We start from the raw sequence: 16317 nt of genomic DNA, 5'->3' as shown, positions 1-16317 counted from the left end.
TGGCTGTTGTCCAACAACACAGCGTGGCTTTTCAGACAAGCTTTTAACTTCTGGTCTGTACTCCTACATTTATTACGTTTATAATGTAATCATACTGCTATCACATGACTAATCCATGTCTTGGCAGTAAAGTCGCTTTATAGGATTGGCCATGTATTAAGTTAATTAACTTGCAGGATACCACTGGGATGGATGGAATATGCTTCTATTGCAGTTTTTTTTTACAATCACTTTGACACTAATTTCAGAACCTTGAGGTCATTTTTCCGAACTCTAAACTTTTCTTGGATACAATATACATAAACCAAAAATAACTAGGTCTAAATGATCCCATCAACTTGCTAGTTTATTTCGTAAGTGGCCACTTCTCCGTGTTCAGTTTGGATATGATTCATATGGTTCATATGATTCTGACCTGCTTACTGTTCCCATATGTTAGGGAATAATGCCGTTTTGCATATTTTACAGGTGAGCATCGTCTGATGAAACAGATCCCAGTAAAAACAATGATAGCTATACTTGAGTTTAACTTTCAGATTTATTTGCAAAGAAATTGAGAAAGCTTACCGGCTTTCTGATTTGAATCAGACATAGTAAGGCTCTTATACACACTTTTCCAGAAGGGGGGGCTTTACCAAAAAAAAAGACATGAAGCTGGCCACTAAAATGTATCAGTATTTTGTCTTCTGAATACCCCTTGTTGACCTTGCTGTAAGACCGGAATGTGCTAGCTACCCCCTTCCAGGAGACATTAAGGTCAAAGGCTGTCTGTCTGCTGGGAGAGAGACAGAGAAAGACTCCTAGTACGTTTCATGCTTGTCATGTCATGTTTTATGTTTAGTTATTGTCTTGGTTATGTTATTGTCATGTATTATGTTGGTCTTGTCATGTCACGTAATATAGTTTATTGTCATAGTTTTGCAAACTTGTTATGTCACAAATTATGTTTCATGTTATGTTGTACTGTTCATTGATTAGCATACACTTTTTTGTGTCTTTCTGCAAATCTTGCATTCCTGCTTTCTCTCTCTCCCTTTCTGTCACTCACACCCTAATTGTTTCAATTTCCCTTGTCTTCTTACGAATCTACTAACTTTAGATCAGGATTGGGTAATACTAACATTCTAACCATGTGTTCATGTTACCTTACATTTCTTGTGCATGTCATTTACTAATTTACTAACGCTAGGGCAGGATAGGTTTATTACTAACGATTACTAATTACCTCGTTAACTTGTCAATCCTCCACACCTGATTTCCATTCTCATGCTGCTCTCAAGCTAATTGTCTGCACCTGTCTACACCTGCATATAAAGCTAAGTTTCATGTCATGTCTTTGCGAAATTAAGAATGCGAAATTAAGAATCAATCAATTTTAATATTGCATCACCGTCATTTGTCACAGAGGTTTTCAACCTTTTTTGACGTTTGAGCTGGTGGTCAAATGTCTGATGATTGATTTTACATAGTGGTAAGAGCAGGAGTAAGGATGTGTAGTCACCTGCAAGAACATAGCGCCAACATGGAGCAGTCAGATGATCCTTGTTAGAATAGAGATCAAGCAGTGAGAGGAGGAGGTGGAGGTGAAAAATGGAATGGCAGACGACAGGTACTCCTTCAGAGAGGGCCTTGTTTCTCATCTTAGAGGTGGGGGGGTTGTCCTAGTAGAGGATAATGTCTTTCACTGAAGTTCAGGATTTCCCCCCCACTTTGTTACCTGTAATTTTGTTTTGCAATTGCTAAAAATGCACTTTTTCAAAACTGTTCATGCAACTCTCTGCACCAACATGCAGGTTGTCGGTTCATTTCAGTCAAAAAATGGATCAAAACTACCAAACCACTGTGAACATGTTTCAAAGGAAGCACCAGCACTGGAATTCTTTGTCACCACCAAAATACTTTATTCAAACATGTATCAAGTATTTTTCCTGCTATAGTAAAGTATTGTAAAAACAACTAAACAGTGAAACTATAGGGATCTTTTGTGTGGGCGATCGAAACAAATGTTCCTATAGTAATTAATGAAAAATGATGAATTTGAACCAATGAGTTTGAAAGTGCAAAATTTCCTCAAAGATATGCTTACCATTTTGAGTGTTGTGTCTATGGTTTTGAAAATTGAGCACAAGCTTGTGAGATTAGCGTCTAAGTGATTGTAAAAACTGTAATCTGCTCTTAGAATCTTAATTAATCAAACAATAATTTCCTTAGGCAGTGTTTAATCACACAGGTAAAATAAATACGTGAATAAACGCTTCTTCTTGATGCCCACTTTAATGTTTGCAATGAGCACTGCCTCCCATCATTTTACTCTCAAATATTTACATTCAAATTCTGCTCTGTATTAACACTAACCACTGCTAAATCAACATCAATGAAACACTGCCATCTGCTGGCTACTATTAGTATGCGGATGCTTATGACGCACTCAATGTTTAACTATTACAGTGCCACTGGATAAGCTTGCTATGCACTCATAATCAGATAAGCTTTCAAAACAAAGTGTGTCTAAGGGCTGGTCCCAGGTCAGCAAACATGGCTCTTACCACAACACTTTTAATAACCTCACTCTTATAACTATACAACTGTACAATAAGGGTTAACTGATTTGAACTAGGCTACTCCAAAGCCATTTCTAAAGATCTGGGACTCTGGGACCATTATCTGACTCTGAGAGCCATTATCTCCAAATGGAGAACTCTTGGAACAGTGGTGAATCTCCCCAGGAGTGGCCAGTCTGCCAACATTTCAAGGGTACAGCAACAATTCATCCAGGAAGTCACACGATACCAGAAGAACATCCAACGAACTCTTCAGGACTGCTAACCAAGAGAAGTATCAATGCTCATTTCACATTAAAAAATCCAGTTGATTCCCAAGCTTGTGGGATAATGTTGTATCTGCAGATGGGTGAAAAGTGGAACTTTATGGGTTAAAACTGGAACAGTCAAACATGGTGTGTGATGGTGTGGGGATGCTTTGCTGCCTTGGGATCTGGAAGACTTGCCATTATTGACAGGAGGGTGTCCAGTCATCTCTACCTGAGCTGCATAATTTGTTTACGCAGAAAGACAATGATCCAAAACACAAAAGCAAGTCTACATTGACTGGCTGAAAAGAAACAAGAGTAAAAATTTGGAGCGGTCTAGTCAAAGTCCTGACTTGAATCAAATAGAGATGCTGTGGTTGGACTTGAAAGACGCAGATTATGCAAAAAAAACTTTGGAGGTTATTATATATTATTATAGCCTTTTTTGTTATATAGGCAAAGGGATAAACATGTCGAAGCATATTCAGTTACAGGCATGCTGAGAAAAGCAATAAAATAAGCGAAACAAGATAAAACAGAAAACAGAGTTTTAAATATGAAATCCATCCATCCATTATCTTAACCCGCTTATCCTGAACAGGGTTGCAGGGGGGCTGGAGCCTATCCCAGCATACATTGGGCGAAAGGCAGGAATACACCCTGGACAGGTCGCCAGTCCATCGCAGGGCACACACACCAGTCACTCACACACTCATACCTACGGGCAATTTAGACTCTCCAATCAGCCTAACCTGCATGTCTTTGGACTGTGGGAGGAAACCGGAGTACCCGGAGGAAACCCATGCAGACACGGGGAGAACATGCAAACTTCGCACAGAGAGGCCCCGGTCGACGGGGATTCGAACCCAGGACCTCCTTGCTGTGAGGCAGCAGTGCTACCCACTGCACCATCCGTGCCGCCACTAAATATGAAATGATATATATATATTTTTAAGTTCTTTACTCGCAAGAAATTCAGCACACTTCTCCATTCCTCTGCTTTCACATTCAGCACAGGGCACAGAGAACACACAACTTTGACTGTTTTTTTGTGGAAAAAAAGGCACAAACTGGCTGTATTTCTTTACTGAGTGAATTTTTTTAAGCCCAAAAATTTAGGAAAATTCATGGTAGGAGTATTTCGCATTTACAGTTTTGGAATAATTTTAATTTTAATCCAAATGCGTGATGGCCTCAACTCTGGCCTTTCTAGTGTTCATGGTCATTATCATGATGATTATTATTGCTATAAGTAGAAAAAAATCCAGTATAAATGTATTGATTTCATAGTTTAATTTTGTAAATAAGTGTCTGACACAAAAATGCATAGAGTACACTCAATCAACATGCAGCATTCAGTTTGCCGGAGAATTGGAGATTTCTGTGAAGAAGCGCATTTATTTTCAGTATTTCTTTTCCATTCACTTCAAAAGAAAATGCATATAAGAAAGATATTATTCAAACTATCTTTTACAATGCAATTTGAAAATTTAATTAAAAACAAAATGTTTTTTTTCTTCTGTGACAGTTATAACCTTTCTATTGATATGCAAACATACATCACAGCTTTCAATGCAAAGTGCATTCCTAAATTATATTAGTATATATTATGTTCTCTGTACAGGCTTTGGTGAACCAAATACAAAAATAGGACTCTTCAGTCCTCGTAAAAACATAGAGGATTTTTAAGTAAAATTTGTATAAAAAGAAAACAATCTCTTTATTAACAACCATAACATTTCTGTATGAATTTACTCATGGCAAAGTACAAATTACAACAGCTGCTTTTCCAAACTGTGGCCTTTCATTGTTCTGTGTATAACACTGTGATTGCTAGGCTGAATGTTTGTATGTACAATTTTTTGTCTTTAAAGACTACAGTTTATAAAGCTTATAGTATAAGTTAAGTATACGCACATTTTCAGATTTTCTGGTTAATGAAACACAATTGAATAAACCTGTGCCTGTGAGTGCATGTACAATGTTTGGGCACTAGGTGGAACACAAACCTCAGCCAATAAACAGTTGCACATTTGAAAGGTCTGTACAGTTTGATAGTTCTTATAACTGCTTGTTAAGTTAAAGCTTTACATTCTTATGAACTGTTAGACCAATGCTGTCCTGTGGTTCAGGATTACACAAAAAGCTGAAACAAATACCGATTCACTGACATTTTATTTTGCATATCAACACCTGCAGCCACATTGTGCCATCAGATTAGGTTTTTGGACCTTTGTAATACCTTTCTTTGCATTTTCATAAAAGAGTGCAGTTTCAATTAATAACAAAAATACCAAACTCTTTGTTTTACAGTAATTAACAAGCTCATATGTATTGTGAACACAAAAATAAATATAGACAGAGTGAAATGTAACTTTTGGGGTTACATACAGTGTTTGAAATATGAAAATATGTGCTTAATGGTTATGCATTTTGATATGATTTCTCTATTTCAACTATTGAAGCCTGCGTTTCCAACCGGGGGTCCGCTATCTCCACTAATGTACCCGCTTCCATCCTGGTCCACAGCATCAAGAAGGCTATGCCTTATTCCCTCCTCCAATTGCTTCCCAACTCCAAAAAGATGGAACATGCAAGCAGTGAAGCTTTTGCGAGCTTTCCAAATAAATATGGTTTCATTCATGAAATAAGTTGGAAAAAATAAATCTCTACTGGATGTTTTTTTTAAATAAGACATAGAACATATGATCAGCAAACCAAGGCCCAGATATAGTCACACTGAGGTCAGGTGAATTTCTGCAGCAATAAAACACTATTTCAGGTCTACAGTTGTTATATTTTAGTTATGACTCTTTTCTGAATTGATCATATGTATTATGAACATATTAAATGTATTTTGCGTTTGGATTTTGATTCAATGGCTGAAGGTGCCACGTTCAAATCTAAATGTCATTCATCACAATTGAATGAATGACACTGTATGTATGAATACATACAGTACAGTAAATTCATATTTAACTTTCAGAAATCCTGTAGACTTTTCCTTGGCAAAAGAAACTTACTTTCAGTAACACCAACAAGCCCAGCCACCCCATGTTTGCCCTTTGGGGTTACCATAATTCAAACTGAAGTCTGCCTCTATGCTGGTTATGCCTGTAATATGAAAAATACTTAAAGGGTCCTTATAGTCAGAGACTATATACAAATGATTTTTAGAATTCTTTCATATAAGTACTGCTGTAAAAATGCATACATATATACATTAAATACTATATGTAAGACACAAAATAAAAATCTCTAGGACAGGGGAAACATTTTTGTAAACATGTTTTAAGTGTTTTAAACTTTTCGACAAGGATTGAGGCTGATATTGTGAATATTCAGGTCCAACATCACCTTTCTAGATAAATGAACCAATGTCATTGACATCAGGGGACATTACTTGTGATCATATTAAAATGGATTTTGACTGTCACTAACACTAAATACATCCTTTTATGCATTGCAAATGCCAGTGTGCACTCAAGTTTGTGCCAAGTTCTGGTCAAGAAATGTTTTTGATTGCACGACTCAATCTGCAGCTGCAATGCCATTTTCAACTATCACCAACAGGCATATTTCCATACATACCCAGTAGGATATTAACTGTTAAATCAACTCTGTTCAAGTAGATGTTACTCTAATATAGTACATTATGATCTCTGTTGGAGTCATAGTTGAACTCAGTGTTGCATCATCTGTGAACATTTTCCTCTGTAGCTTTCAGCAGTGAAGCATGCAAGTCTCTTAAGTGTTTACTATGTGGTATTTGTTCTTGGTAGCCGATACATATTATTAGGCCTAGTGAAAATCCCCCCTCCCCTGTGGCCAGATTGCTTGATTTATTGCTTGCTTGCACTCTACAATGTTAAACTCAGACCCCACATGACTGAAAGATGGAGACTTTCTGTTCACACGTCTCATAATGATGGCTCAACACATATGGTTCTTATCTAGAATCAAATACAGCTGTCATCTATTCACATCTTCACAAATGAAGTTGCCATAAACTTGTAGGATCTGATAGAGGCCTGAGTGGGGAGGGTGGAAGTTAGGCATGGGGCTAGCAGAAAGACGTATCTCTGTTTTATCCATTGTGTGTGTCGTTGAGTATATCTCTAACCTCTCACCTCTCCCTCTGCCATTGTTCTATCATAACTGTTTGAGTCCTTCCCCCACCCTATCCACCGGTACAATTACACATCCTCTATTTCCACCCTCTCAAAACTTCTTCCTCGGCGGTTTTCTTTGTTTAACCTAAAGCACTTCATGTCCTATAGACGCAGTCTCTGAAAGCATCTTCCCACACCATTCCAGGTTCTTCGCCCTGCGCTCTCATGTCTTTTTGCCAGCTCCGTGTTGCTTCTGCTTGCGCAGATGGGCCTCGATCTCGTGTCTGAAGAAGAGCATTCCCAGCTGTCCGTGCGAGGCCTCGTTCATGGCTTTGGACTGCATGCACATCTTGTACTGTTCGGGCGGGAGCTCGTCAGCGCAGCGCTTCTCGTGCCACAGGTGGAACAGGCCCCGTGAGGGCGAGCGCACCACCAGGAGGTTACTGTGCAGGTACTTCCTGTAGAGGTGCACGTCCTCCCCGCCCCAGCCCTTAATGTCCACGTCAAAGCCACCTGCCGGGGATACAAGGAGAAGCAGCATTCAGACTGTACCCATAGACTGCACTGTGCCAGTGGCAATGTTTATATCAATGTTGTTGTTCTGTTCTGTTTGACACAAGTTCCCAAGTTACCGCAAAATAAATGACTTGATGATTCATGATACAGTAAGTCATGTTGAGGTGTGGCGGCTGTATTTTCTGAAAATTATTAATTTATGTATAATTGCAGAATAAGGAATTGCAACCTTACTAAAATATATTGAGTGAGGGCACTGTGGCCAGTTGTGTTTTATTTATGCTTGGTGTGTGTGTGTGTGTGTGTGCGTGCGTGTGTGTGTGTGTGTGTGTGTGTGTGTGTGTATGTGTATGTGTGCGTGTAAGAGAGAGTGAAAGATCACACAAAAGTTTGAGTGGGTGAGAAAGAGAGAAAAAAGGGAAAGTGAGAGGATGAAAGAGATTTTTTTAATCTCCCTATTAAACTGGAAATGCAGTGCTCAGAGCCAGAACAAATAGCTGAACCATGAAGCTAAGAAGTCATTTTCATTTGTCATCTATTTACACATCAGGGGCCAAGTCACATTCTAATTCCAAAATGTTATTGCGCAAACACCCAATGACATGAATGACTTGATTTCTGCAGCTGTGTTGTTGTTGTGAGCTTGTGACCCAAATAAAGGACACATGTCCTCTAGTTGAATGGAGGCAGTGATCATACTCAATAACCTCATCACATTTGAGCCAATATAGATCCCTCAGCAGACAAATACACACATGCCACACACACACACACACACACACACGCGCGCGCGCCTGCACAGACACACACACGCATACACACACATACACCCACACACACACATACACACTTCAAGTGCCAATTTTAGAGATATACAGAGTCTTGCCCCTAGAATTCTCTATATTCGGAACAGGGGAAGTAATGGGAAATAAGATAATTTAGACTACAGGAATTGGTATTTTCATCCCGCATGAAAAAATGAAAAATAGCAAATAAAAATAAATAAATTCATGTTTTCCAATAACAAGCTGACAGATGATTCGCTGACTGAATTGCCATTTCTAGACATATTGTCCACTTGGTGGAAATTGGTGGTTATAAAATATTTTACAACTTCTGATTTCATCTCCTGGCTTTGCCTTGAGTGGAAAAATCAATTGAAGCAAACTTGCTAAAGAAGCTGATATCCCAAGAGCTTGCTACACTGCAGATGGTATGGATCTAGATCCCCATGGCACTTTGCAAATGGACCAGGCTGCCCTTCATGTTTTCTTCGACTGCAATTTAATTCATTCATTCATTATCCTAACCTGCTTATCCTGAACACGGTCGCAGGGGGGCTGGATGGAATACACCCTGGACAGGTCGCCAGTCCATCGCAGGGCACACACACCATTCACTCACACATTCATACCTACGGGCAATTTAGACTCTCCAATCAGCCTGACCTGCATGTCTTTGGATTGTGAGAGGAAACCGGAGTACCCGGAGGAAACCCACGCGAACACGGGGAGAACATGCAAACTCCACACAGAGAGGCCCCGGCCAACGGGGATTCGAACCCAGGACCTCCTTGCTGTGAGGCGGCAGTGCACCATCCGTACCGCCTCAACTGCAATTTCACAATCCAATTTAGAAGAATGCAGCCAATTCCAAGTTGTGCTGTTTGTATCCAAACACAAAAGGTACCATGGAGCATTTACATGTAAATTACATGCAACCAATGCAAAAATGCAACAAGATTACATTAATGGGGGTCAATCTGTGATATAATGCAGCAGATATAGACATTACCTTTGTAATAATGCACGTAGTCATTCATTAGAACATTTCAAGTGACATGATGAACATGTTGAGTAATATGCACACTATTAGACTTCTTCCCACATTTACCTATATTGATGAAATCTGACCTATACTGACAGGTCATGCCAAAGCCAAAATCCCTCCAGAATCCTGTATCTTTTTTGATTGCCTGGAAAAAAGATAAGCACAGTAAATAAGAACAACTATCAGAATACATATTTTTTAAATGTTTTTTCATAAAGCTTTTTTCCAAAAAAATGTTCAATTTAGATAGGATACATTACCAGCTGTTGCTCTATAGGAGGAATGTTGTCATGATGGCCATAAATCAGGCTTGGGTTATACTGACTGAATAGAACTGGATAGAATACTTTTTTACCTAAGGGATTGGGAGAAAACAACATGTTATCATTCTTGGGCTTCATGTCCGAAATGTATTAGATGATTTGTGAAAAGAAGCTCAGCAGATCTGGGTCTAAAATATGTGAACTGTCCCTTTAAGGTGATGGGATTCTGTCAGCAGTGAGAATCACTAACGCTTTTGGATTTTTCTGAATGACAGGGGTCCTCACCAGGCTGCGCGTTGAGTCGGCAGGAGTCCAGAAACTCAGCCGTAAAGTAGATGTCCACATCACAGAAAAAGAGAAGGATGTTTCCGCCCTTCCACGCCCTCGCCCCCACATCCAGGCCCCTCCCCCGGGAGAATTCCTCATTCAGCTGGATCAAGGTGAAGTTCTTGAAGTTTATCTCTCTGCATAGAAGAAGAGAAGGGCTTCAATCTCTTGTGGTTGGTGTGTCAGAGTGATGGCATGCTGTTATGCCATTGTTTAGGCTATGTTTTTGACATTTGAAATGTATTTAAGTATGATTTTCCTGATCTTTTAGGCACCTTAACTTCAAAAAGAGCCAAAAAACTCTTCACTCAAGGTTGAATGGAGCCTCAAGAGATGTAGCAGGAAGCTTTTTGCATGAAATATCAAGTACTTTTACCATAGGAATTATTTATGATGGGCATGGACCATAAAATTATTTTGTCTTGAAGTGGATCTAGTAATGAAATAATAAAGTCTCTAACTTAGACTCAGGGGTCGATTAAATCTTAGATGACATGCTTTTGCATAATTTACATTACAATTCAATTTAAAATTAGCTGTAAAGGTTGTCTAAGCAAGGATGCAATAACAATAACAGAAATGAAGTAGTTTATTATTGGGCAGCATAGTGGTGCAGTGAATCTTGGCTGAGTAGAGTTGGGAGTTTTATCATGTCTGTGTGGGTTCCCTCAGGGTACTCTGATCCAGAAACATGCAGGTTAGGTTAACTGGAGAGTGTAAATTGTCCTTGGGGTATGAATGTGTGAGTTAATAGTGTTTCGGCCCTGCAATGGATTAGTGACCTGTCCAGGATTAATTCCTGCCACTCACCCAATGCTGGGATAGGCTCCAGCAGATCTTCCCCCTACCCCCCACTCAAACAACCCTGACCCAGGAGTAAGTGGTTTAGAGATGGATAGTGAATTATTGTAATGTTTTACAAGATAGACTCAAAAAAGGAGAAAAACGTTGTCAGTGATTACATTGGTGAGACTTTGAACATGATTTTAAGAATGTTCTCAGTCAAACCCAACTTTTATTTGTACTTGTAAGGACAGTCCCACAAGAAATGTTGCTTGCATAACTCATGGCCAGAACTGGGACACCCAGGAACTGTCTTCATTAAGTCAAACATTCGATTGGTAGAGAAAGTTCTAAACTAGTCACTTGGATCCAAATGCTTCACAAGAAAACGTCAAAAACTAGCCTCGTCTCGATTAGTCATCTCTAATGTCCGCAATGCAGTAAAGAGAGACCACCTGAATCCTGCGTTTCAGAAAAAAGAAAAGAAATGCCCTGATTAATCTTTTATCTTGGACCTACCTCTGGGCAAAAATAATTTCACAACTGAAATGAGTTAACCTAATAATTGCAAAGTAATATTAAGCAGGCAGATGGCACATGAAAAAGATGGTACCTCAAGTACCTAACTGGAACCGTGCCACATCAGAGCCGTGCACAAATATTATCTCCTACAGCAGTGTTCTCTGTGCTCCATTTACCCACAATTCTAAGGGATGAGTAGAAGAAAAGACACGCATGACCAGCAGATGACTCGGTATTGATGTGATTTCATATCACTACTGCCCGAATGGATAGCTAAGCAAAGTGACACAGTAATGAGGACACCATGCTGACCAGGCCCACTGTTTTCCTTAGGCAGACTGTGAAGGTGAAAGGCTGTTATGCAGAGTTTTTCTCCTGCATGCTGAACAACTGAAGCACTGTGAGAGATACCCTAGTTCTATGTTGTCAAAGTCAGCCATTTTGCCTCTGGTGATGTACCTGTTACTCAGAGTACCAGGTCTGTTTATGTCCCATGACACAGCCATCAGGAAATGCTTTAAATAGCTAATTCTATCGGAGAACGAAGTACGACAACACAAACATGGTGAATAATTTACTCACAGGCCTTCGGCTTCATAAAGCAGTCTGAGGAAATGTGTCAGAAAGAAAAATGGTCTATCAAGGGTAGGGGCTGCTTATTAATTTTACATTTATATTTCAGCCCCTTTCCTCTTAACGGAAGGGACATCAGAGACAGTCACCATCCCAATATGATGGCATACATTATTTACAGTATGTTCCTGAATCAGTCTAATATTTTTATTTGTATTTAAGTATTTATTGTGTACCACATACCTGGTAAACAGAGAAAATAAGGGGTCTGGCACAGGTGTGTAGACTAATGAATGATTTTCAATTTCAATAGTCATCAGACATTTTTGACTTTACAGTGTGCCACCTACAGTAAAAACATTGTTTTTGTTGCCCTTCCTTTATTTGAGCCTGGAGTGAGAGGGATTGTCTTGAGTTTCCCTTGGTATTGTTTGTCATGCTAAATCATTTACACCTTTCACACTTGGAATCAGTGACACGAAAGTGTCACCAAGCCTTCAGAAGGGTTTGGAACATGTCAGATGGAGTTCATGTTCATATGTGCTGAAAACAGTTACTCGTTTAACACTAGGTTTGTCTGAGTAATGCTGACTAATGAGGGAAATCAAGAATTTGATTCCATTATTGGATCATCGCTCAAAAGGAAAATCAATGTGTAATTTTCATGGACGTACATGCATGCATGTGGCAGACAATCTTATCCAGACTGGCACCTTACATTGTACAAATAGATCAGACGAACATGAGTATGATAGCACCTTCATGCAGTAAATGGTCTGCTTAGTCATTCTGTAGGCCAGAGTTGAGCAATAACATGTTTTATTTCCATCACTGTGGCTATATTAGCTAATTGGCTGTACACCAACATTGGTTCTCTAATAGATTAAAAGTAAAATGTTAGATGGAAGACATTTTATACAGGGACACAAGCACAGTCTTTGGCTGTCTTGCATGTGCTTATCAATGTGAGATGGCATAAATCTTTGTAAATGTAATTAAATCATTAAAGGCAGAAAAGCAGATGAAAACCAAAAACAGATACAGCCCTTGTTGCCCACCTCTGCTCTAGACCACCTTCTAGCAACATCTCCAGTTTGAATATTCCTTTGTGAAATTCTTCTCCATACAGTTTACCCAAACAACCTCTGGGTAATATAGCACAGAAACATATCTGTGTGATGAATAGAGCTTTCAGATGAAGAATTCCGTAGTTTCCCAGAGTGATCCAAAAATAAACTTTTTTATCATACTGAGTCAACAAGGCATCCGCTGTCCAATAGGGGGCTCTGCAGAGTCTGGTTGCAGTTCAGCCTTCAGTCAACGTTTTTGTGCCAAAATGGGATAAATGGCGAATACTTAATTACTTATATTTCAGGCACAGGAATATTAGTTGGGTAATTTACACTGAGGTCAGAATTTCAATTCTAAAGCTGGAGAGAACAGTTTATTCTACCTCATCAAAATTCCTCTACAGAAGCGGAAGCCTGCTAAAAATAGCCAGGAATTCATTTATATTTATTATTTTCCATCCTGTAAGTGGTAAGAAAATGCAGAGTTCTCTGCAGGGAGTCGTCGTATTGTTGCAGAAAACTTGAACTGCACATGTGCCTGGGGAATAGACTGAAGAGGGTGTGGAGCAGATATTTACATGTTCCCCAATAGCATCCAAAGAATATGTCTCATTATGAGTTGTTATTCCAAACTGCCAAACAAGCACTCCACTCTTGACCATAACATTTATAACCACGTTAAATGATTCAAGGGAATGAGTGAATAAACCAACTGACAAATGGACAGCAGAGCAGGGTCAGTTTACTGGGATAATTTGGATTAATTATCATCTCCACACTCCAGTCTGTTAATTAATCTAAATGAGAGCCCTATATAATATAATAAGCATAAAATGTGGTTCTTAGTTAGTATGCTTATTGTGCTTAGGTCTGCTGGGGAGGAAAGCACTGGACAAAACACTACATTTCCATATGCTAAATGTCACCTGACCAGGGTACTTCAATGTACTGTGCATTTGCTACACAGTAAAATGTCCAGTGTTCATACAAATGAGGACCATACTAAATTTTACTGTGCATTAAATACTGAATATTTATACAGTGTGCAGTCAACATTAAGGTATACATAAACTTTAAGATTTGCCTTCAGCAATAACAGTTAATTATAAGAAGTGGTAACTGTCAGTACCATGAACAACAATTTAATTTTCATTTAATTAAGTGCTAAAAACATGTTATATACATCTAAGCAATATGACTGGAATATTTTTAATAGGAGCCAAGTTCACAGGTACTGTATTAAAAAGATTACATAATAATCAGTTTGGTCAGTGTTAGAATGTGTGTAAAATAATATCACAACAAAATAGAATTATTTTATTTTATTTTACTAAAGCACAGTATGGCGCAGTGTTACTGGTATTAAAACCACCACCACCCCTGCACGCTGTCTAATACTGTTCCAGGAAGTAGTGCAACTATCTGATAAAATACAGAGGCAGCTGTTACTCATATACTGTTTGCTGGAAAATTCCAAGGCTAAAAAAAAATACATCATGTATTGCACGTTTTCTGTTGATTTGGAATCTGCAAGGGTATTTGAATGTTAAGATGAAAGTATTTAAAATATTAATACAACTTTAGAGAACAACTTGAGAAGCACAGTCCATGCAATTTAAGGTGACATCCACCACCTGCTTCTGTGTGCCCATAGACTCCTTCTCTGGGGTGAAGACAAGAACAGCTAATTTCATTCTGAAATGACTTTCTGAAACATATGTTTAATCAAAGGGACCATCTATTCCATTTCCTATTAATTTCTGGGGCAGTTTCTACAGTGCAGTCATGATGAAATTATGTCCTGAATTAGGCCTCTGCATCCTAAAACTGCTGCTTGAAGATTTAAAATTATGCATAAGGAAGATGAAAAAAAAAAATTAGGCACAGTGCGATTTTTAGATAATGTCAGCCAGATGAAACATTTTCATTTTAAATTGTGCATGCACTCCTGCTGATAACGAAATGTTCCTTATCCTTGACTCTGAGTGTCCCTGTCATTATTACAAAACCAATGTTTTAATTTCCTTCTTGAACTGACAGAGCTTTTAACTTTGTTTTTGCCAAATGAATTTAAAGTTTAATGAACTGAAAACAGCTTCTTATATTTGGATATTTTGTGGATTCACTTCTCCATACTCCTGTAGTCCATTCTGCTGTTGCTTTTCTGCTTTTCTGGACCCTGACAGCGAGGCAGCTGTCCTGGTTGCGTTAAAGGATAACTAACCAGGTCAATGGACGATAGAGAACCTGTTATTTCTGAAGCTACAGTATTACATTACATTACTGGCATTTGGCAGATGCTCTTATCCAGAGCAACGTACAGTTGATTAGACTAAGCAGGAGACAATCCTCCCCTGGAGCAATGCAGGGTTAAGGACCTTGCTCAAGGGCCCAATCGCTGTGCGGATCTTATTGTGGCTACACCAGGATTAGAACCACCGACCTTGCATGTGCCAGTCATTTACCTTATCTTATTGTGGCTACACCGGGATTAGAACCACCGACCTTGCGTGTCCCAGTCATTTACCTTAACCACTACACTACAGGCCACCCCATAGTAGAGAAGGAGATCTAGTGGAAGAGGTTCAACTGCTTGGCTCTGTTGGCAGGCAGGCATTTATTGCCAGTAGAGAGGTCCTGGAGCCTCAAAACCTTTTCCGTTTGGCCACTGCCATGGTGTAGGTGTACATGTATATTTTTGTGCCTTGTCTAATTTGACAATCGCCTCCACATTGCTAGAGATGCCAGTGCTGACACTATAAAAAGCAGCTACTGCATGGTGGAGCTCCTATGATCCAGGACTGGATTCAGTCAACTTGCACAATTAAAGGCAAGTGTTAATTAGTGTTTTTTTTACTGTTGTGAAGAAAAAAACATTTGGTATTTGGCTCTGAGTTAACATTAAAAGAACAGTATTGAATCTGAAATGGCATGTGCTTTGGTATATCCAACCTAATGCCTTCTCAAGGTTAATTTTCAAATACTTTACTAATTTTCTAACTAGTTCCAGTATATACTCCAAAAGAGAATTATGAGGCAAAATACAGTAGCTGCTGATATTTCACAGCACAGCCTCAGGTTTCCGTGGGTGCACCATTGCGTGATTCATCTCTGCACACTGGGACCCTACAGTACAGCCCCTCACTCCCCATTGCAGCTCAGGAACAGGAAGTTGGGCTCAAACAGATGGGATTGTCCTTCAGGCCTGCAGACTGGGAAACGGCTTGGCCAGAAAAACAGACACACAGTGGAATTGCAGGTGCTCGTTGGAAGAAGCTCGGCATGTTTACACTGTCTCGACTGTTAGCGGGCGAGGCACAGACCTCAATGTGCGGGAAAGTGGCATCCGACTCGTCCCATCTGCTGTTGACTTTACCAAAGGGAAGGGCTTCCTTCCTTCTCTCGGGAGATGGGAGTTTGCAAAACAAACTGGACGTTTGCTTTGGAGATATGGTGACATTCTATTTTATCTGCAGTTTTGGAGAAAAACAGCCCTTCCCCCTATGTGCACA

At 39.3% G+C, this 16317-nt stretch overlaps 1 protein-coding gene across 2 annotated transcripts in view; it reads right to left on the bottom strand.

Annotated features, from left to right (window-relative positions):
- Positions 1-4965: 4965 nt before the first annotated feature.
- csgalnact1a (chondroitin sulfate N-acetylgalactosaminyltransferase 1a) overlaps positions 4966-16317 on the bottom strand; it is a 40141-nt gene continuing 28789 nt past the window's right edge. For both annotated transcript variants that reach the window (XM_061263684.1, XM_061263686.1), the window contains exons 5-8: positions 9816-9994; positions 9528-9622; positions 9331-9412; positions 4966-7434 (exon numbers count right to left, since the gene is read on the bottom strand). In XM_061263684.1, coding sequence (XP_061119668.1) covers positions 7145-7434; positions 9331-9412; positions 9528-9622; positions 9816-9994 — 646 coding nt within the window. In that variant the 3' untranslated portion in view covers positions 4966-7144. The remainder of the gene's footprint in view (positions 7435-9330; positions 9413-9527; positions 9623-9815; positions 9995-16317) is intronic.

Source organism: Conger conger, chromosome 12 (genome assembly GCF_963514075.1).
Source record: "Conger conger chromosome 12, fConCon1.1, whole genome shotgun sequence".
Taxonomy (NCBI): domain Eukaryota; kingdom Metazoa; phylum Chordata; class Actinopteri; order Anguilliformes; family Congridae; genus Conger; species Conger conger.
The sequence above is the reverse complement of the archived record's forward strand: the minus strand, read 5'-3'. Positions and strand labels throughout refer to the sequence as shown.